General features: G+C 37.4%; 2 protein-coding genes across 3 annotated transcripts; both read left to right on the top strand.

The window, feature by feature from the left end:
* The first annotated feature begins 702 nt into the window (after positions 1 to 702).
* LOC103968372 (uncharacterized) lies at positions 703 to 16,001 on the top strand. Of its 2 annotated transcripts, XM_009381553.3 has the most exons (15): positions 703 to 1,086; positions 2,929 to 3,331; positions 3,432 to 3,609; positions 3,685 to 3,824; positions 4,158 to 4,986; positions 7,115 to 7,215; positions 7,628 to 7,772; positions 7,854 to 7,922; positions 8,049 to 8,094; positions 9,185 to 9,627; positions 11,584 to 11,663; positions 12,494 to 12,629; positions 14,077 to 14,263; positions 15,210 to 15,292; positions 15,404 to 16,001. In XM_009381553.3, exons 1-15 carry the CDS (start codon positions 987 to 989, stop codon positions 15,521 to 15,523), a joined length of 3,060 nt encoding a protein of 1,019 aa, XP_009379828.2. In that variant the 5' UTR covers positions 703 to 986; the 3' UTR covers positions 15,524 to 16,001. The 2 variants fall into 2 exon arrangements, 1 of the variants encoding a protein (XP_009379828.2); XR_010480628.1 differs by lacking the exons at positions 15,210 to 15,292; positions 15,404 to 16,001 and having other exon boundaries at positions 11,584 to 11,677; positions 14,077 to 14,217.
* A 2,739-nt stretch (positions 16,002 to 18,740) lies between these two features.
* On the top strand, positions 18,741 to 20,287 carry LOC135595008 (E3 ubiquitin-protein ligase PUB23-like). The gene has a single exon (XM_065085511.1). It carries the CDS (start codon positions 18,845 to 18,847, stop codon positions 20,042 to 20,044), a length of 1,200 nt encoding a protein of 399 aa, XP_064941583.1. The 5' UTR covers positions 18,741 to 18,844; the 3' UTR covers positions 20,045 to 20,287.
* Positions 20,288 to 20,515: the final 228 nt, after the last annotated feature.

Raw genomic sequence — 20,515 nt, 5'->3', positions numbered from 1 at the left:
TTTGAAAATATCATATTTGCCCTTCCAAATATCGGATCTGATCAAAGTTTAGTCAACTAATGTATCCATCTTTAATGATGCCATCCTTTTGCCCAATTGCAAATGTCAAAATTGATTTTATATGGGGGTAAGAAAGTTGGATGGATTATAATTAAGTCTGTTCTTCTAGAAGCACGGAAACCCCCTTATGATTAGCATCGATCAGGGGAAAGATACTAAGAAGAGCCTACCATAAGAGGCCTCTTTTGATTTCTATAATACTAAAAAATAATAATCTTAATTATATAATATCATTATTGAAGAGATATTTTGTTAGAAAGAAAGACCTCAGTGGGCTCCGGATTGACACGTTTGCAAGGGGAGGAAATAATCAATTTGCTCTTTTATTTTTTATCTTTAATTATATTGAATTATAGTCCGTATAACACTTTACTTTCCTAAATAATATATGTCAAAAAAATAATTTATATTTCTATATATTTCAATTTATTTATTTATATTTTTCAACCTCTTGAGCTCCTTGGTGTTACATTAATTGAAGATTTATAATTATAACGTGGGCTTAAAATAATAATAATAATAAAAATAGTTTATCTATTTCTGTAATTTTGATCCGGGGCGTGTCCAAACGGCGAACTCTCCGTCGCCGTTACGCGGAATATAACGGTATCTCCGGTGTATTGGGATGTAAAGAAAAGAGAAAGAAGAGTCGGACACGACAGAAGGGCGGAGGAGCTCATTATTACCCTTCACGTCACTCTCCTCCCCTCCCTGCCCCCGGAAAAGACGGCCGCGGCAGCGGCGAGGAAGAGACGACCAGTCCCACCCCGGCCTCTTCCCGCTCCCTCCTCGGACGTCTTTCTCTAGGGCTCCAATAAACCCCCAATCTTCTTGGGCTCTGCCTTCGCATCCATCGATCGGTCGATCGTCTCGGGTTTCGCTCTTCTTTCGTAGCGGGCCGGGGGATCCCGTGAGCTACCGGAACCATGAGGCCGATGGAGAGGGTGCAAGATCTGATCGAGGAGGCCAAGGTTCGGACGGTTTTCTGGGCCATCTGCGTCTTCGCCATCTCCTATTTCTTGTCCCGTACGTACGGCTTGCCTCTTGATTCATTTTGCTTTGTTTTTTTTTTTTTTTGTTTACTTCCGATTCTAAGGATGCGGGAAGATTCATGTTATGTTGCGGCCAGAGGATTAGGTTTTGTTCTTAATAATTCGGGAATTGAAGCTGCATCTTGACATGATCAGATGCAAAATGCGCAGGCTCTTTGGGACGAGACCTTTCTTGTCTGGTGCACCATTGTAGAATGGTTCTTCAACAGCAGAGGATTACTTCTTCCTTTTGTTCATGCGGTACATCGTCTAGTTGCAAGAAGTTGCAATGCATTTGTCTTCTTGTGAAGTAATTTCCCTGATGTAGTGGTGTTCTAGTTGTCTTGTCGAGTGGAACAGAGGGGAGGCAGCATTTAGGTCAACGAGGTGTGGTTAGTGCTTTTAACTTAACACCATCTGAGCGTTACGAATGTTACATTAAGAGGTCAATTTTGGCCAATCCAGGCATGATCCTAGAAAAATGGGCGCACTTGATGATGTGGTATTTCGATCAGCCAAATCTGTCTTTTCTCACAAAATGTTTTGACTCCTAACTTGGAAGTTAGTGCACTGAGAAGTGGTTTTTGGTGCTTGACAATCCAATAATATCCTAATGTTTGACATGGGTGAATTACTGGTGACTACTATCATCAGCAAGGTGGGTTCCTATGGCATGAAATTCTGAAGTCATATTTCTAATTGTAAGATGCCAATACAACTTAATGGTGAATATGTAGATATGGGATTAGCTTTGACCAGAAACACTCCTCAGGATCAGCAGTTACCCCAACACTATGAAGCATTTGATGATTATATTTTCCTGTTGACCTTTATAATCATTTTTTTTTCTCTGTTTTTCTTCCAACATATGGTTCCTCTAGTGACTGTAAGATGGGCTAAGATGGATCTTGTATGGATCCATGGATAAGATTTTGGAACTAACCTCTGTCTATTCTTTGTTTTGTTAAAAGCTGGGTCTAGGTCATGAACAAAAGTATAAAACCTCTGGATCCAAAAAGGGTTTCCATGATGGGAATGATATAAGGCTAATATAGTTAATTGAATATAATCGATTTTGCAAAGGGAAAATATTATTTTGGATAAGTTGGGGAAGGACAATAAATTGTTATGGGAAGCAATAATAGGAATATAGGATAACAGAATCAGACATGCCTTACCTTCTCTTTGTGGATAGGCTGTACTAAATGTTGAACAGTAGATAATAGTATAAAAACTGTACTCTTGTATCTTGTTTTGTGTAAATTCAAGTTGACTGCAAGATCATTCAAGAAAGTGGCATGTAGGCATGTGATGTGATTTAGTTTGATGAGAATGCCATTGGATGATCTCTTGTCTGCAACCAATGATTGGAGTTTGGGTCTTGGCAATTAGATGTTAGAATGCATTTTTCTTGACTGAGAAACTCTTCCACCACAAGAGATATATTTTAGACTTATTAAGTGGCCTAATTTGGCTTGTTGGAATGGGAGTGACTTGACATTAAGTTTGTTCTTTTACAACCTGTGCATCATCTGTTCAAATCAGGGAAATGACCCCTCTGCATGTGGGGGTGGGTCTGCATATATGTGACTGTCTTCCTACCTTGCAGTGCATGAGCTTTGTGCCAGAGCTCGAGGCAATGCTTCAACAAGTAGCTTAGAAGGATTGTAATGGGTTTGTTCAACATTGCAAGTGTGAATCACCTCTTCTCTTTTGTTATGCATGGTCGTTACCATTTCACTTGTTATATTTGTTTTTTTACTCTATTGTTTACTTTGATGATGACATCATGGTGATTTTGTTTGCATCATTGGCTACTATCTCTTATTGTTCACAGACACAAGCAAATCAATGTGGACAAATGTCCCCATATCATTTCTCATACTTGTGGCCTTCCGTTTCTTCTCTTATGAGGTGGAGCTCCGTTGGAGGATGCGCCCGGTTCCTAAGCAAACATATTTGTCCCATTTAATAAAGAAACAGTTACATATTGAAGATTCACGTCTTTCTACAGCGCTGCCAACCTCAAGATGGAAGAGGAAAATTGAATCACCTCTTGTTGAGGCTGCCATCAAGGAATTTATTAACAAAATTTTGCAGGACTTTGTCTTAGATCTCTGGTATTCATCTATTACTCCTGACAAAGAGGCTCCAGAACTAATACGCTCTATAATACTTGATGTACTTGGTGAAATATCAGGAAGAGTTAAAGGGATCAACCTTGTTGACTTACTAACAAGGTGATCTTGAATTAATTTTGCTAGTCATCAACAATTTCTCTGTAACTTTGGGGCATATCTGTGGTCAACTAATTGCATTCTAGTTCTATGTCTTCTGCAGGGATCTTCTTGACTTGATAGGAAATCAGCTTGATCTTTACAGGAAAAATCAGTCTGAGATAGGCGTGAATGTCATGAAAACCTTATCCTCAGAGGAAAGGGATGAAAGATTGAAACGTCATTTAATGGCTTCCAAGGAACTTCACCCTGCTTTATTTTCTCCAGAGAGTGAATACAAGGTACAAGTATCAAGCTGGAAATGTCCATGCATTTTATGTCAACAGAGCATCGGTTTACATATTCTTAGTTTCTAGGTACTTCAACGTATTGTCGGAGGAGTTTTAGCCATAACCTTGAAACCACGAGAGGCGCAATGCCCATTAGTTCGTTGTTTCAGTCGAGAGCTCCTGACCTGCTTGGTTGTGCAACCTGTTATGAAATTTGCGAGCCCTGAGTAAGCCAATTGACCTTGCAACTTCTGTGCAAACTTTTTAGTTTGAAATGTTTTTTTAATCCTTTTAGGAAAATGATTGCAATGGAAATCCTCTTTTTGATATCAGCCGTTTTGCAGTGGATTTTGATTAGTAATGCTATCTTTCCTCAATGATGCATTTGATATCCTAGTCATTACTACTTATGCCCATCTGAGTTGTTCAATTATGTATCGTGATATGTTTATATTACATGAAACTACAACGTTGTGTTGTCCTTTACACCATGAAGCTTCTCTATTTAACTGGTTTTCTAACCTTTATATGTAAACATTGTATAACTACTACTTTTTCAGGTATATTAATGAGTTAATTGAATATGTGTTTCTCGATAATAAAGACAACAGCAACATGGAGGTCAAATCTGATAGTTCACAATCACATACATATGCTGGACAAAATACTCAAAGTGGTCAATGGGAGTCAAGAAAAACATCTTCGAATCTCTCTTCTCAATTGGGATTAGTTCAAAGTGGCGGTGAAAAGTCAACAGATGGTTCTGGACATGGCCACCCAAATGCATTACAGAAAGATTCTGTGCCGCCCAGGCCAGCTGATTGGGCCATGATACTGGAGGCCACCACAAAAAGGAGATCTGAAGTTCTTGCTCCCGAGAATTTGGAGAACATGTGGACTAAAGGCAGAAATTACCAAAAGAAGACTGCCAATCTAATGAAAGCGGGGACAATACTTGGATCTGTGAATGCTAGTTCAGGATACACTAATACTACTGTCCGAGCTGTCAGTGCAGGAAAAGAGTTAGTGACCAATGCGAATAAAAGGATAAAGGGTATAGATGAGAACTATATGGTTCACTTAATGGATGGAATAGTAAACAATGACCATCATGTTTCCTATGATCTAGAGAAGGAGCAATATATGGAGATGGGCCATGTTTCTGGAAATGAAAGAAATGCTGGCAAACCAGATAGGAGTAATAACTTACAACTAAAACGATCTAGCAGCACTCCTGATATGGATGCAACATTTATGACCAAAAGTGATGAAGGTGCTAGTTCCAAGGAGAGTTGTCACCTAGACATTGTCAAGCATAAGGAAGAGCAAAGTTCTGATGTGGTTTTCTATGGTGAAAGATCCTTGCATCTTCCTACGATCAAATGCCGGGTGAGAATCCTTGATTGCAATTTTTTATATTCTTAAAGAAGTATTACATTATAAGAAAGTTGATCGCCGAGTCAGACATACTATGTTAAGATGTTGCCTGCATGAAGGTCTGCCGTGCAAGGTCTATGTAGGTATAAAATCACACTGCAGATATCTATTCAATCCCTTGTAATACAAAGATACAACAGCATACGTTGTTTATTTTTCCTTACTACTGTTGCTTTTTCTATTATCATGTAACTTGATTTTGTGTCGCTTGGTCCGCACTGTGTGGTATCTTCCAGTCCAGACATGAATCAATATGCAGACTGCCTCATTTTGGACAGTCCAATCTGGTCTGGTTTAAAAAAAAAATTTGAAGTTTAAATCTCCAATCCTTTAATCTTGAACTCTCTCCTCTCTGTCTCCTTGTTGCTCAGGCACTGTTTTCTGACTGCCACCATCCACCTGCCATCCGCCTCTGTTCTGGTACTTCTCCTAATCCTCTATGGCCTCCTCTTCTTCTTCCTCCACCTTCACCTTCTCTACTTCCTACACCTCGTCCTAGTAAGGTAGTATTATGGTATTTTCCAACGTACTGTGTGTCGGTATGTGGAGCGGATTGGACTTAGACTGGTCCAGCCATGGTAACTGAAACTGTGGTTTAATTCCTTGACAATTATAATATTTTAATACAATAAGACATGGTCCATGATGATATAACTAGTCACATACACCTTCATTGTTCTTGAATGGGTATGTATGTCGTTTCGTAAGCTGTAGATTTAAACTAGTATATATATTATATATTCTTTTATTGAATTGATTATAAATTTTATTTATACATATTTGCCTAACTTTTTGAATGATTTAATATGAAAGATTGACAGAATAATTCTATCTCTATCTTATTACAGTCAATCGTGCAATCGCTTTTGTAATTCTTTGTACGTTGGACATGCATGTGTACTCGTGCTACTGGATTATTGGATGAAAATATCCTGATGAGTGATGAGTCCTCTTCAATTCTCAACAATACTGTCCTCTTACCTCTTTTCTCGTACTTTCAGCTGTCAATAATTCAGCATGGCCTTACAACTCTAGCCTCACCTCTCTGTAACATAACATTAGTCAAAAGATCCAGATGCTACTCTTAGTAAGTGTTATCTCAAACATTAATCAAACAAGTATATACATGAATGATACTGGAAACTGGAAAGTACTACAAAAAAGGTCATCAGTTTGGTTCTCATGGAAAAGCATGAGCTGATGCTCTTTGCCAATTTGTAGCCATTTGTTTCCAATCCAGTGGTTTCATAAAAGAGAATGAAAGAGAACCAATTCATGCTGCTGAATAGGAGAAGACTGTTTAACTTAACCAACCTGCTAGATTTTAGATTTTGAATATGACTTGGTTTTGCTTCACCTCTTTTTTACTTCAATAGTGATACCGAGGTCAGGTTTCTTCCAGTATCAAGTAGAAGATGCTGAACAAAAGCTCTATCGAAATCTTGCTTGAAGAGTCAAAACACTTATGGAGAAATAAAGATTTAGATACTCATGCGACAATTATTGATTCGGGTATCCTGAAACAATAAGAATTTTAAAACCTAAATAATTCATCATGTTATGAGTTCTTTGAAGTTTGTGACAGCAATGGTCCCTAACGAATTAGCAGCTCATTTAGCTTTGACACTTTCATGTACAAATTTTCTAAACCCTTGACATCTTTTCTTGTTATCTTCATGGCTTCATGGATGTTATGTTCTAGCTTGTCCTCAAAAGATGTACTCTTTTGGCAGCTCATTTAGCTTTGACACTTTTGCTGTCATTGTACCATTTAAATTGTTAAGCACTTAAGCTTCATACAGGAATGATCGTTTGATTCTTGCTTTCTTCTTTCTTTGGCATCAGATTGATTCTGCTGAATTCTAATTTTCATGGCAGATCTACATTCGTCTTTTTGCAGATATATTCATCCTTCCTTTATTTGTCTTACCTGTCCAAACTATCTATTCATTTCATGCTATCAGAAATGGTAGCTAATTCCACACCTAGGCTGATATGTTCTCTATGTGACATTGTAGGCAACATGCTACATGCTGGAATGATAATGCACTCACTATTGACAATTAAAATGTTTCTGCAGGTTGTTGGAGCATATTTTGAGAAGGTTGGATCAAAATCATTTGCAGTTTATTCAATTGCTGTGACAGATGCAGAGAACAAGACCTGGTTTGTGAAAAGAAGGTATGCTCTTACCCATACATCATATTTATATCATTCTTAACACGCAAATGCTAAATTATTATATTTTCTGGTCTTCTTTTCTCATCTCTCGCAATATGGTGGTATCCTCACAACTTTTGTAATATAGTCCTTGTCTGTATCAGCTGCTTGGTTTTAAGCTTTTGTCCTTTCATTTAAGGCTATCAGCATTGCATGAATTGCAACCAAGAGAAGAAAAATTGCAATATAACCAAGGATGAATGGTCTATTGTTAATTCAGGTTTTAAGAAATAATAATTTTCTTCATGGAGTTTCTTCCAACTCCTAAATCATCCTTTTGTTAATACATGACACCATAATTGCTAGTCAATTATAACCAAGGATGTAGACTATTCTTTCTTTCTTTTCTTTAAATTTATCCTCTAAATCACAGATATCGGAATTTCGAGCGGCTGCACCGGCATCTCAAGGACATACCTAATTATTCCTTGCATTTGCCCCCAAAGAGGTTTCTTTCATCCAGCATTGATGATTATTTTGTGCACCAGCGTTGTATTCTTCTTGACAAATATTTGCAAGTATGCCTGAAAACTTTACCTTGCTGTCTCTTAGTTTGGATTTTTTTTCTTTATCTTTACATCTTCCTATCTCTTTTGCAGGATCTTTTATCAATTGCTAATGTTGCAGAGCAACTTGAAGTATGGGACTTCTTAAGTGTTTCTTCAAAGGTATGGGTTACGTGGATATGATGCAGAATTGTCATTTTGAGAACACATGGAGCTGGTTTAGACTTTAGAGTGCTGCATTTTTTCAAGATATTGATTCTCTTTATTTTTGTCTTTTAAATTTTTAAGAATTACTCTTATGGGAAATCTCCATCAGTGATGAAAACGTTTGCAGGTATGTAGCTTTTCAAAATTTCCTTTTTGTTAATTAGCTTTTACCTTTCTTTGTTGTTGGAAAGATTGAGTTTAATTTATTGTTTCATAATTGTGCCTTTTTGCTAAATTTTACTAGTCTTGAAACTAGAGTATGCTTTCTAACGGGAAGTTGACTCTTATGGCTTTGAGTCGAGTGTGATTTCTCTTAAATGAACTTGCATCAAGCTTGCCTTTTCTTTTGGAACATAATGTTTTTTTCTTCCTTCTAACACTTTACCAGATCTTTCAACCTTTGTGATGTTGGTTACACCTTTTTATATTTAGGAGAATCTCAAAACAAATATATTTATTTTCCTGTTCATATGTGGGAATTCATTATATATTTGACATTGCTTTTGTGTGTCTTAAGTAACATGAGTTAACATTTCTGTATTGCTATGGTGAACATTGTATACGGTCTGTCATTTTTTTGGAGGTTGGTATGTTGCTCACAAACATTGCTATTTTACTGTTCAATAAGATGTAGTGTATAGGCCACTAAAAGCTTGTTTTTCTTAAGACAGACTCTGATTTTATGTATCATTGATGGATGGTTGCTCATAGTTTTAAGAGTTAGATTAGATTTAGATGGTTGAGCTTATTAGGTTTCATTCCAACATGATTAAGTTTAGTTATCCTGCCACATAATACATAGTCTTATCTAAGTTGCTCAATTATTAAAATGAAGAGTCCTTTCATATTTTATTCAAGATCTCTCTAGAATCACGACGTTACAATTGTTACATGACCAACATCCATGTTTAAAGGATTGGTTTAACTGGTACATATCAAGTGGTGTTTACTGGGTCTGACCTAACACTGTTAAGTTGGTGAACTCATATCTGATTTTATATATAGAACTTAATTTCTGGTTAACCTATATTTTATCTTGGCAAAGATTTTTTTCTGCATGGTGTAGAAGCTATTTTCACTTATGCTATTTTCAATAACCTAATTGTTATTGACAGGATTTGTCAATTAACTATTATCAATAGATGGAACTTCATGTTATACTTCCTGTTTACTTATGCTTCTGCAGTTATCTCAATTGCTTATTGTCATTTCAACAGTTAATGTAGATGATGCTATGGATGATATAGTTCGTCAGTTTAAAGGGGTCTCTGATGGTCTCATGCGGAAAGTTGTTGGCACTTCACCATCTTATGTAACTTCTCTTCCAGTAGCTGACAAGGGTCTGTCATTGTCCTGGAATCAAGAGGAGATAAGTAAACAAATCCCTAGATTTAGTAGTATGGAGACATCACATAGCTTTTCTGAGGATGAAGAACACGATGACGACCAATCAACTTCTGTAAATAATGGATGGCACTCAGACAATGAGTTGAACTCCAAAAGCTTTCCTCCTCGTGTTGTGAAGCACATCAAAGAATATACAGGTTTGGAATCTCAGCAGAGCCAAGAATCAGATAAATTTGACAGGATTGGCTCAGATGCCTCAAAAAATTCTGTAGCATCTGTTTGTTTTGAAGATCCAGTTGGAATGCCACCTGAGGTGCAGCTTGCTTTTTGGCATTTGAATTTTCCACACCCTTTTTTTGTACCATTTGGCTTATGCCTGGATTCTCTTTACTTGCTTTCTGTGTAAACATGTCAATTCTATTAGTACATACTAGCAAAATTCCTGTACAATACACAGGAAACTAGAAATAGTAAAAAGTATATTTTAGATTACAGTAACATAAAGATTTGATTGGCATACTACTTCATCGAGTACTTGAGTTTACAAATTGAACTTATGGTGAAATGTCAACATATAGAAAATATTGATTCATAAATCCTGTTAGACTGGTTACAATTTAGCTTTTGGTTCACGTGATATAATGATTTAGATCAAATTCAATTTTTATGTGGTTCATATCTGCGTCTACTTGAGTTTGATTCAAATCCAAGTCATTTATGACCTTAACTAAGAGTTGACTTTGTTATATTTGTAACTGTTATGTTATTTGGGATGTTTTGTAAAAGAGATAATGTCAAGAGGTTTGTGGTGGATGATTAGAAGTAATTTGAGAAAGAAATGCATAATATTAAAAATAGATAGTGATTCAGCACTATAGGAATTAAGAAAAAAGCTAAGAGAAAAATGAGAAAGTTTCTTTCTCTGTGTGGATTTGCTACTTGTTTGTTGATAGAATGGCTTGGTTATTGGTAAGTTCATGTTCCAATAGGTGCATAATCTCTCTCTGATTTTCTAAAACGTGGGAATTTTGTGTATACTTTGGATGTGTATGCATTTATACCATTGATTTGGTGATTCTGCATCCTGAATTCTTGGTAATGCAGTCGAGTGTTTTTCTTTGTTGTCCAATTGAGTTGATGCACATGATGCATTTGCTTGATGAAAAAACCCTCTTGTTTGATTCAAATGGGATAAATCTTTTCCCCTGCAAAACTTCCTGATGCTTGAATAGAAAAGACTGTTTATTTTTGGAGCATCTCGTGAGGACTTTATTGTCCTGCTTAAGTTGTATTTCTTTGGACTTTATGGTACTCTCCAAAGAGTTGTTTGAATAAGATGATTAATTTTATTATGCAATACCTGTGGAACTTAAAGATGTCTTTCAGTGGAAAGAAAGGTGGAGAGATTAGGAGGAACATTGTGTTAGATATATTTGATATGTCTGAATTCGTGTAATCAGTATAGTGTAGTTTTGATGTAGTATCTCTTCTTGTTGTATGTGACAAGGTTCCCAATTTCACCCAATGTACCTAACTGTATTTACTGGTCCCTGTGTGAACCAGGATTCCAATCATCCCTTTGTCAGGCAATCTGTTCCAATTCATTTGTTTTGTTTTGTTTTTTATGGTTAAACAGTAACCTCTCTCTCTCTCCCCCCCCCCCCTCCTGCATGCACATGTGAGAGATGCCTCTCTTGTGATGTCCATTGACTGTCGAAGCCAGCCCAGGTACTCTTTCTCCTCCTTTTGGTACTGGTATGGGTCCAGTGCTTGAGATTTAGAACCATGGTTTGTGATGCTAAATTTTGATGACAATAATTGTTGCTAGTATAGCTTTTGACTGCTTAGTTGTGTTTACTCTGTCATGGATGAAATCCTCTAGATCTGTGGAACACAATGCTGAAATAGACTCTAGCAGATGTTGTTTAAATATTTTTTGGAAGCTTAGTGGCACTATGATAAGGTTGCTCCATTGCTACCTAGGTGTCATGCATTTGGCATGCATTAGTGATGGTCTCATGAACTAGACTATCTATATCTTTGTATGCACATTGAAAACAGGACATTGTAATTTTAAAAAAGTCATTTGTTTGGATTAGACATCTAGCAATTTTGGTCGTACATTTTTTACCAGCTGTTGGTCTCTGATGATTGCTGATTTGGGGATTGTGCAATTGCTGTCAGAAACAAGAACCATTTTTTTGTATCATTGGCATGGTTAAACCATCATAGTTATTCTCACATGTTTTTTCCTTGCCTATTTATGCAGTGGACACCACCAAATGTGAGTGTACCAATGTTGAATCTGGTTGATAAGCTATTTCAACTAAACAGGAGGGGCTGGCTAAGGTGTGTTTTACATGGTAATTACATGATTTGTTTCTATAACGAAGATGCTTAAAAATAATTTTCACAAACTTGAAGTATTATCTTGTCGATCATACTAGAAGTATTATCTGTTATATATATATATATATATATATATATATATATATATATATATATATATATATATATATATACCTTTTTCAACGTCCCTAGTATTTTTACAAGCTTAGTCTGGCAGAAAAGCAAGAAGTATAGTTATTTAATGACTGATTATCAGAAGTATGCTTGTTAATAGGTTTGTGATGACTTTCAACTGAAGAATTAAGTGCGTGACGTTTATATCTTATAATTGTTGTGCCATAAACCCAGTAAGATATTTCAGTAAAGCATTGCTGTGATAAATTTCTTAATATGCAATTTTGATCTTGTGTCATAAACACTGAGGCTATGATATGACAACATGTGACTGATATACTCTATTCATTATTCTTAAGCTTCATGGTGAGCAAATGAAACAGCATTATGCAATCATGTTGGAACAACTGATGAATATTATTCATATTTTATGTTTCTTTTTATTCTTTTAATATTCACTGTCACCATTCAGTACTTGATAGCAATAATGACCTGTCTCCATGTTTGAGCACATACACAGAGACAGGTCATTATTCACTTCCAAAAATAGTTGCATTATCTTGCTGACTACTTCCAATATTTAGCATGCTATGACATCAAGCATGCTAATTTTATCATGAAAAAGTTTTGCTAACTTGCAGATTCATTGTCAGAAAATGTCATTATTCTAAAAAGTTAAAACATTAACGTTCAGCCCTATTTGTTGTTTTTTGCAGAAGACAAGTATATTGGATTTCAAAACAGATATTGCAGTTGATAATGGAAGATGCCATTGATGATTGGATTTTAAGGCAAATCCATTGGCTAAGGAGGGATGATGTTGTTGCTCAAGGAATTCGATGGGTTCAAGATGTAAGAGTAGATTTTTTTGGTACTCGCTCATTTTTGGCTGGTTTGGAAAACATCTTTTTTAGTTTAACAATACCTAGGGATTTTTTTTTTCGTGTATTCAGTAACACATTTGGCTGGTTTTTTCTTTTAAGTTTAACAATATTTACCCTCTAGCGCAAAAAACAGATTTGAGCCCTACATGTTTATAGTTCAACAGCACCTATCCTCTAGAAAAGAAATGTTTGAGCACTATGTTTTTGTCTTTCTTCAATTTGTTAGAACTGTGATTGCTCTTGGACTCACATTTACTGTTTATGGAAGAGCTCTTTAGATTTGTGAAATTTGTTTCACTTAAATGGACCGACTTTACTTGAACCTGTGTAGTGAGCTGATATGTGATGTAGTTCTCCCTATATTCAGTTGTAGGTAGGCCTTTAGGGCATTATGCTGTTAATTGGAGCAGGAGACTGTATGCTAGTATTTTGTGCTTGTATGTGCTGATAGGACTAGCTAGAAATACAATATTCTAGGTATACACTTCTGTATGATTGGTGGTTTGCAAAGAAGTTGGTAGTGTGTGATTTGAATTTAAAATTAGTTTATGATTGTACCTTAAGAAATAACTTGAGGAACGGTGGGAAAGATCCAACAAAGATAGTAAATATGGACCCATCAACCTTCTTTTTCAGATGACTTGAGTTTAACATGGTTCTTTCTATGGGTTGGGTACTGGCTTTGATAAACTTTCTGATCCAAGTTTTACCTTGTCAATTATGTTGGCCCATATTCCAGAGGCTTATGAAATGATTGAACCTGCACCTAGTCTTCTTCAGCAGGCTTAAGTGGTTTGATACTTTGATTTGTTTGATCTGTTTCTGCCAACCCTCAACTAAGATATTCTAGCTTTAGCTGTATAACTAGAAATGCTTGCCATAACATCAGAAGTATCCCTTATGAATAAGATAAAGGAGTGATCCAGATAGTTGATTCAAAGTTTCTAGGGTATGACCTCTGATTGTCGTAAATCGCATCTGATTTTTGGAGCAATGAACTCTAATCATTGTTAAATTAGTACCTATTGACAAAATTAATCATTGAAATTATCTTTCTTTTGCCTTTTTTTTTACTGTACTATGGAAATCATTCAGCTTATTCCTTTAGTTGCTTATTTTAAATTTTTTTGTTGATGCTTTTTAATTTCTTACTCTCATCTTTCTGTCATTAGTTGCTTATAGTCTTATACATCTCAGATGCTCTTTTTTTGTTATGTATATAAAATATTCTAAAACCAAGTAACAAATATGATAAGAAAAGTAGTTTTTGTTCTAATGTTTGGCTGTCAGTTTGTTGATGGAAAGAAGGATAAATCAAAGGAGTATTCATGTGTTTTTTCTCGCTGCTTATCTCTACATTTGTGTAGGCAGTTGTATGGATTCCCCTATTTTACAGCTGTTTTACTTCGAAGCAGGTTCTCTGGCCTAATGGCACATTCATCATTAAGTTGGGGAGCAGTCAAGGTGAGCTGGATGGCTTTAGCATTGATCAAAAGTCATCTCAGGGTAGGGCGTACAATGATAAGGTTACTAGGCCAAACTCTTTTGAGGCCCAGCTTGAAGCAGCTCGTAGAGCAGATGATGTTAAGAAATTGCTTCTTGGTGAGACATTTTTCTCTCTAAAATATATTGTGATGCAAGTGTGAATTTAGCTCTTTTTGTTGCATTCCTCTCATTGAATATAGCTGACTTTCTGTGACAAACTTATGACCTTATTAGTTTGGCATCTTCTATTGGTTTTTCTCGATGCTTAAATTTTTGCATATAACTTAATTTATGCATTTTGATCAGTATGCTTTACATTGATTTTAAATGTCACAATCATATACACTTTTTTATTTTGTCTCTTCAGTTAACATGGCATCACTGTTATTGTTGCTGTAGTAAATTGTTTTAGATTGTAATCGATATTTTCTTGTAAGACTAGCTTCTTTTTTCTTTTTTTTTTTTCCATTTTTTCTATTTTATATATGATACTGTGTGAACTACTGAGATTGAGTCTTGCATGTTGTGTTCCCAAAAGGATAATTTCTAGCTTCCAATCGAATATTTATCTCTAGAGAGCTTTTACTTGACTTGGGTGCACTCTTGTTGTAGGCAGTAAGATTAGATTGTAAGTACTAATGCCTTCTCTTTTGACCTCAGCTAGTCCGATGCTTTTCCAACAAATAAATACTTTTTTTACCATTTTATATGACATCATGCACTCAATCTGATCTTCACTAGTATTTTGATTAATTCGAAATATACAAATAGTGCCACTGAGACAAAGTTTGAAGGTGCAGAAACTTGTACAAGGTTTTGGTTTTTTGCATCTGTATGAGATCAGGGGCTTAGTTTATTTGCCTCTATTATGTTGAACTTTAAACAGGTCCATGTTTATCCGTCACCCATGTCCATATCTAACAAGTGCCATGTTAGTCATGGGCAGATTAACAACAAAAGTTTGATAACTACAAGTTATTCATCCAATAAAAGATTATGATTATGTTGATCTGCATGTTCAAGTATCCTACGTCTTCAACTGAAAAGAAAATGTTGTTGTCAGGTGGAGCTCCAACAGCATTAGTCAGCTTAATTGGCCCAAGCCAATATCGACGCAGTGCTAGGGATATTTACTATTTTCTTCAGGTAAGCTCATCTAACCTCTGGCATCTCAATTAACCACTGATGTGTGAGATAAGTTGAGCTGTATCATTACCTTGTCCTCACCTCTAAGGAAATGTCTGTGCCTCCGTGCAGTCCACCATATGTATTAAGCAGCTCGCATTTAGTGTGCTGGAAATGGTGCTTGTTTCGGTCTTCCCAGAATTACGAGATCTAGTGCTCGATATTCATGAAAAGTCACGTAAGCAGTCTTAGAGAATGAATAAGCTGAGTTAACGCTAGGCTGTGTTACCGAGTGGCATTTTCCATACTGTCTCCTGCTTGCCACAAGATCTCAACATGCTGTTTCCTCCAATATCTTCCTTTAGCTGCAGCCTAGTTAAAAAGTAGCATTGTGCCTTCTTATACTATCGGTTGACCCTTTTTTGATATGTCAACGTTCAGTTCAGTTCAGTTTGACTAAAGAATCTCGATTCAGGAGGTGGTCTTGTATATCAGTATCAAATCTGCACAGCCTGTATATTGGAATTCTGTACATTTTATAATATCAATACAACAAAGAATTGATCATAGAAGTTGCTTGTATAGGGTAGGATACCTGTTGCTCCAGGTGTGAAATTGTGGAGACCGAGTGTAAATTTATTCTTTTAATTGTGGTCAGTTCTTTGAACCTCTAGCAAGAACATATTTACAAACATTGAGTTGGTGGAATTAAACTCTTTTTTTTGGTTTCTGTGCAAGTTCATCATATGTAGCTGTCACATATTGCTGTGTCCATCATATATACAAGGATGACGACTTACGACATCAAGAGATCTTGTTGCAAATTTGTAAATGTCATATTCCTATTTTTAATCTGATACAGCATATATTTCTTTTCAAATATTAATGACATTCGTATGCATTCTTCATATTATTAAAATCCTTCACATATTATTGTTCATTCAAAATACTTCAATCATGACTAGTGTAACTAATATCAACAAGTTCTAAGTTAAAGATATATTTAAATACCTATGCAGCGCAATGTTGGATGTGCTTTGAGAAACGTGTTGCACGGTTTGAGGCTCTTGCTGCATATTAGGACAACAGTCCGTGGATCAATACGATTCCGTCACGGAATCGCCGGCTGGATGAGTGGGTCTGATATGAAACCACCATGCAATTCCGGTCGCAGCCCAAAGTTCCATTCAAATTCTCCCCACTCCATAGGATCACATCACATTGGGATCATGAACGCCAAACAAACGGGACTTAGCAGTACCGTATATGATAAGACTCAACAACCGAGAGGGTGTGTGTATTCATTCAACCTTTGCTCCACCACCAAAGTAGGACGGCCGTGAGCAAGGGGAAGGGGGGGTGGATGTGGAAACGCAGCAAAATCTACCGGTCAAAAAGGCCTGTAAGACTCATTTACCCAAACACTCGATAGGTGAGAGAGCTGCGCCGTTGCCACACGCACGTCGGCCTCCACTGCTGCATGTGGCGGGGTGGGAGGGAGGCGTCAGCAACGTCATCAGATACTTTCGATGCGCTGCTACGGTTGGTCGAATTGATGAAATTGGAAATTGAATTCTCGATCGGTTCGATTGACAAATTAGATCGTTCCACGTTTCAAATTATTTAAATTAAATCTTTTTATTATTATAATTTTCAGTAGTGTTTAATCTTAGAAAACAATAATAATTCATGAGATCAAAATGATGGAGGCAGCAGCTGCTGAACTGCATCCGAATCCTTATGTTAGATATATGATTGACTTGGTTTGGGTCATCAACCATTACCGGCGGCATCTTCCACCCTAAAAGCATGATGGTAACACAAGATTGACGGATACGGAGAAGCGACAAAAGCCACGATTTGGACCAAACCTCCAAGTCAAATTCTGCGCGTCGGTGGCGAGAGTTGACGGCGCGCGTCCACGTGCTTTTACTCTTCCACTCCACACGCCACGCATCAGCCACGGGAGAAAAAGTACGTGTTTTGAGGCAGTCGTTTCTTCTTCCATGGTGGCAGTTTTGGGCGGGGCATATGAATTTTTTGGGTATTAATGTAAAGAAAAAGGAGAAATTTCTTTTCTGATTTCTCTTAAATTCTCTTAGATGATTCAGAGAAAACATTTAGTGTGCCGACTGACTTGCATCTTTTTTGTCGAATGGTCAAAGTCTAACTAGATTTGGACACATATTGACATCCTAACTTTTGTCTTCTTATTTTCTTTTATGCACTGATGAGCAAAGTAATAAATAGTCTTTTAACATAATATATTATCTTTGTAAGACTAAAATTCTGAACAATTATTTTCCAGAAATTGAAATTAATTGGCAAACTAATATGTAAGTATTATGTGTTCTTGTCTTTATTATTTATCTTTTAAAAAATATTAATTAATTTTTTTTAAGTTAATAGTAAGGTCTTACGATCGAATCTTATCTTCATAACTTATGAATGATTATGGATGAATAATAAAAAATCAAAAATACAATTATTTATTTGTCCATATTCAAAGGGGTCATTAGGCACAAAGAGACACTTGTTTGGTGTTTTATGTCACACCAACAGTGAGGTAGTAGTATTGGTGTTGTAGAGGAATAAGTGGCAGTGTTTTGTTTACATGTCCAGTTTATGAACTCATTCATGGCAAAGCTTGGAGGGAGGGGTCAAAAGAGGAGGATGGTGTGAAGAGCGTGGAGGAGCGTGAACCATTAGTGAGAGAGAAGCCATTTAAGTGAGTTCAAGTGCCAGCCTCCAACATGAATCTACCACATTGTTATCATTTGGAAATGATGAAGCATATTAGTATTGCATTCATTCAAAACCATCCAAATTTCATGTCTATAGTACTACACACTTATACAAACTAAACTTAAAAATCATATATTGTATAAACTAGAGTATTAAATATATTTTTTTAATCATCAAAACTAAGTCAATAATTACCTAAGAAATTAGTCAACCGATATCGAGCTACGATAATATCCTTGAATTCAATCATAACGGCTATCCTAGTTAGTAAAAATGTTGAGTTACGATAATATGATCAAGATCTCAAAATTTAAATAAAATATATTTTAATATTATCCAAATTTTTATGTGCATGCATATACTTAATTTTTTTTTCTAGTGTCATATATGTAAACAATTATAATGATGTAGAATTGTTTGCTAACCACAACCACCACATGAAGAAGAGTCATACCAATAAATGCTGTTTATATATACTTTAAATGACATACAAATGGAAGTCCAAAGATAGAATTTTAGATCTGAAAGCCAATATATGACTTTGAGACACCCACAGAAAATACTATATAGACTCACATACAATAAAGTCAATTACTCTTATCAAAGAAGAAAAGTCTGCATTGACTTCCTCTCTCTCTTTCTCTCTCTCTCTCTCTCTCTCACACACAGACACATTTGTATAAAACCCTATCCCAATTGAAACTTGAGCTGCCAATGACAACTTCAACATCTGCCTTTCTCCCCTCACCCTTCTTCCTCAGATAGCCATAGTCTCAGAGCTGTAGTGTGATCACTGTTTGGAGAACTCCATTTCTTCCATTGGCTTTCATGGAAGGAGTACTTGAAGTCCCAGAATACTATCTCTGTCCTATATCTCTTCAGATGATGAGGGATCCGGTGACCGTCACCACCGGCATAACGTACGACCGGGAGAGCATCGAGCGGTGGTTGTTCTCCGGCAAGCACCGCGACTGCCCCGTCACCAAGCAACCGCTGCCCCCGGAGCTCGACCTCACACCGAACCACACTCTCCGTCGGCTGATTCAAGCGTGGTGCGTGGAGCACGCGTCCGACGGCGTGGAGCGGTTCCCGACTCCCCGTCCCACGGTCGACAAGTCCCAGGTCGCCGCCATCCTCGATGAGGTCGTGATTCCGCAGACGCGGATGAGCGCTCTCCAAAGGCTGAAGAGCGTCGTGTTGGAGAGCGATCGCAACCGACGGTGCGTCGAGGAATCCGGTGCGGCTGATCTCTTGGTCTCGATCATAAGAGAACAAGAGGAATGCAATGATGGCGATGAAGCTCTGGCTATCTTGTGCTCCCTTCAGATCTCGGGAGAACGCCTACTCGATCTGCTTCGAAGGAACGACGATCTCGTCGGAACGCTAACGTCGATCTTGAGCCAACGGAACGACCAGTCGCAAGCCTACGCCCTCCTCCTCCTCAAATCTCTGGTCCCTGTCATGTCCCCGTCCAAAATGTCAGATCTGAGAGAGGAGTTCTTCTCCGGGATCGTGAAGGGGCTGCAGGACAAGGTCTCGAGACAGGCCACCAAGGCCGCGCTGCAGATTCTCGCCGGCGTTTGCTGCTGCAAGAGGAACAAGGTGAAGGCGGTGCGAGCCGGAGCTGTCTTCGTCCTGATCGAGCTGTTGCTGGGTGAGACCGAGAGGAGGAGGTGCGAGATGCTGCTGGCGGTGCTGGACCAGCTCTGCGGGTGCGCCGAGGGGCGGGCGGAGGTGGTGGCGCACGCGGCGGGGATCTCCGTGGTGTCGAAGAAGATACTCCGGGTTTCGAAGCTGGCGAGCGCCATGTCGACGAGGATACTGTGCTCGGTGGCGAAGCTGTCGCCGTCGCCGCCGGTGCTGCAGGAGATGCTGCAAGTCGGGGCGGTGTCCAAGCTGTGTTTGCTGCTTCAGGTGGACTGTGGAGTGAGGCTCAAGGATAAGGCGCAGGAGATACTGAAGCTGCACTCTAGGGTTTGGAGGAGCTCTCCCTGTTTGCCACCTCTGTTGCTGGCTTCCTATCCATGACTCCATCGAATGACTTGAGAAAACTCTTCTTCTCCACTTCATTCTCTACATAAATCGTATGCTTATTTCCATTAACTATGGATAGTATTCATGTTTCCAATGCATTAAAATCAGTACTATAAGAATGGATGGGTCTGTTTTAATTATTCTACGGTAATAATTAATCTTTTCGAATGTGTCGACTAGCTTAGTCGATAAAAACTTTGATAGTTTATCGTATGGTTTTAGACTCGTTTTCTACCTTCGTCGCTTATCGTTTATAAAAATAAAAATAATCTTTTTCTCTTCATGTTGGTTTTAGTTGCATTATTCTTAAGGTTCGATAAAGAGTCTTAATAAGGTGGTGTTATCTTTAGTATATTTGTTTATGGATTGGTGTTTCTATAATACTTCTGTTTAGTCTCACATTAACATAAAAATGGGTAAATGTTGGGGAGGAAGAAAAGAACATGAAATGGAAAGAATAAATTA

The sequence above is a fragment of the Musa acuminata genome, chromosome BXJ1-10 (genome assembly GCF_036884655.1).
Source record: "Musa acuminata AAA Group cultivar baxijiao chromosome BXJ1-10, Cavendish_Baxijiao_AAA, whole genome shotgun sequence".
NCBI classification, from domain to species: domain Eukaryota; kingdom Viridiplantae; phylum Streptophyta; class Magnoliopsida; order Zingiberales; family Musaceae; genus Musa; species Musa acuminata.
This window is presented reverse-complemented; position numbering and strand designations above follow the sequence as displayed.

Bases quoted from the DNA above. Each gene is read 5' to 3' on its own strand.
- LOC135595008 (XM_065085511.1), top strand. From the start codon at position 18,845: ATGGAAGGAGTACTTGAAGTCCCAGAATACTATCTCTGTCCTATATCT.
- LOC103968372 (XM_009381553.3), top strand. From the start codon at position 987: ATGAGGCCGATGGAGAGGGTGCAAGATCTGATCGAGGAGGCCAAGGTT. The intron at 1,087-2,928 runs GTACGTACGGCT...TATTGTTCACAG, and splicing joins CATCTCCTATTTCTTGTCCC to ACACAAGCAAATCAATGTGG. The intron at 3,332-3,431 runs GTGATCTTGAAT...TGTCTTCTGCAG, and splicing joins CTTGTTGACTTACTAACAAG to GGATCTTCTTGACTTGATAG.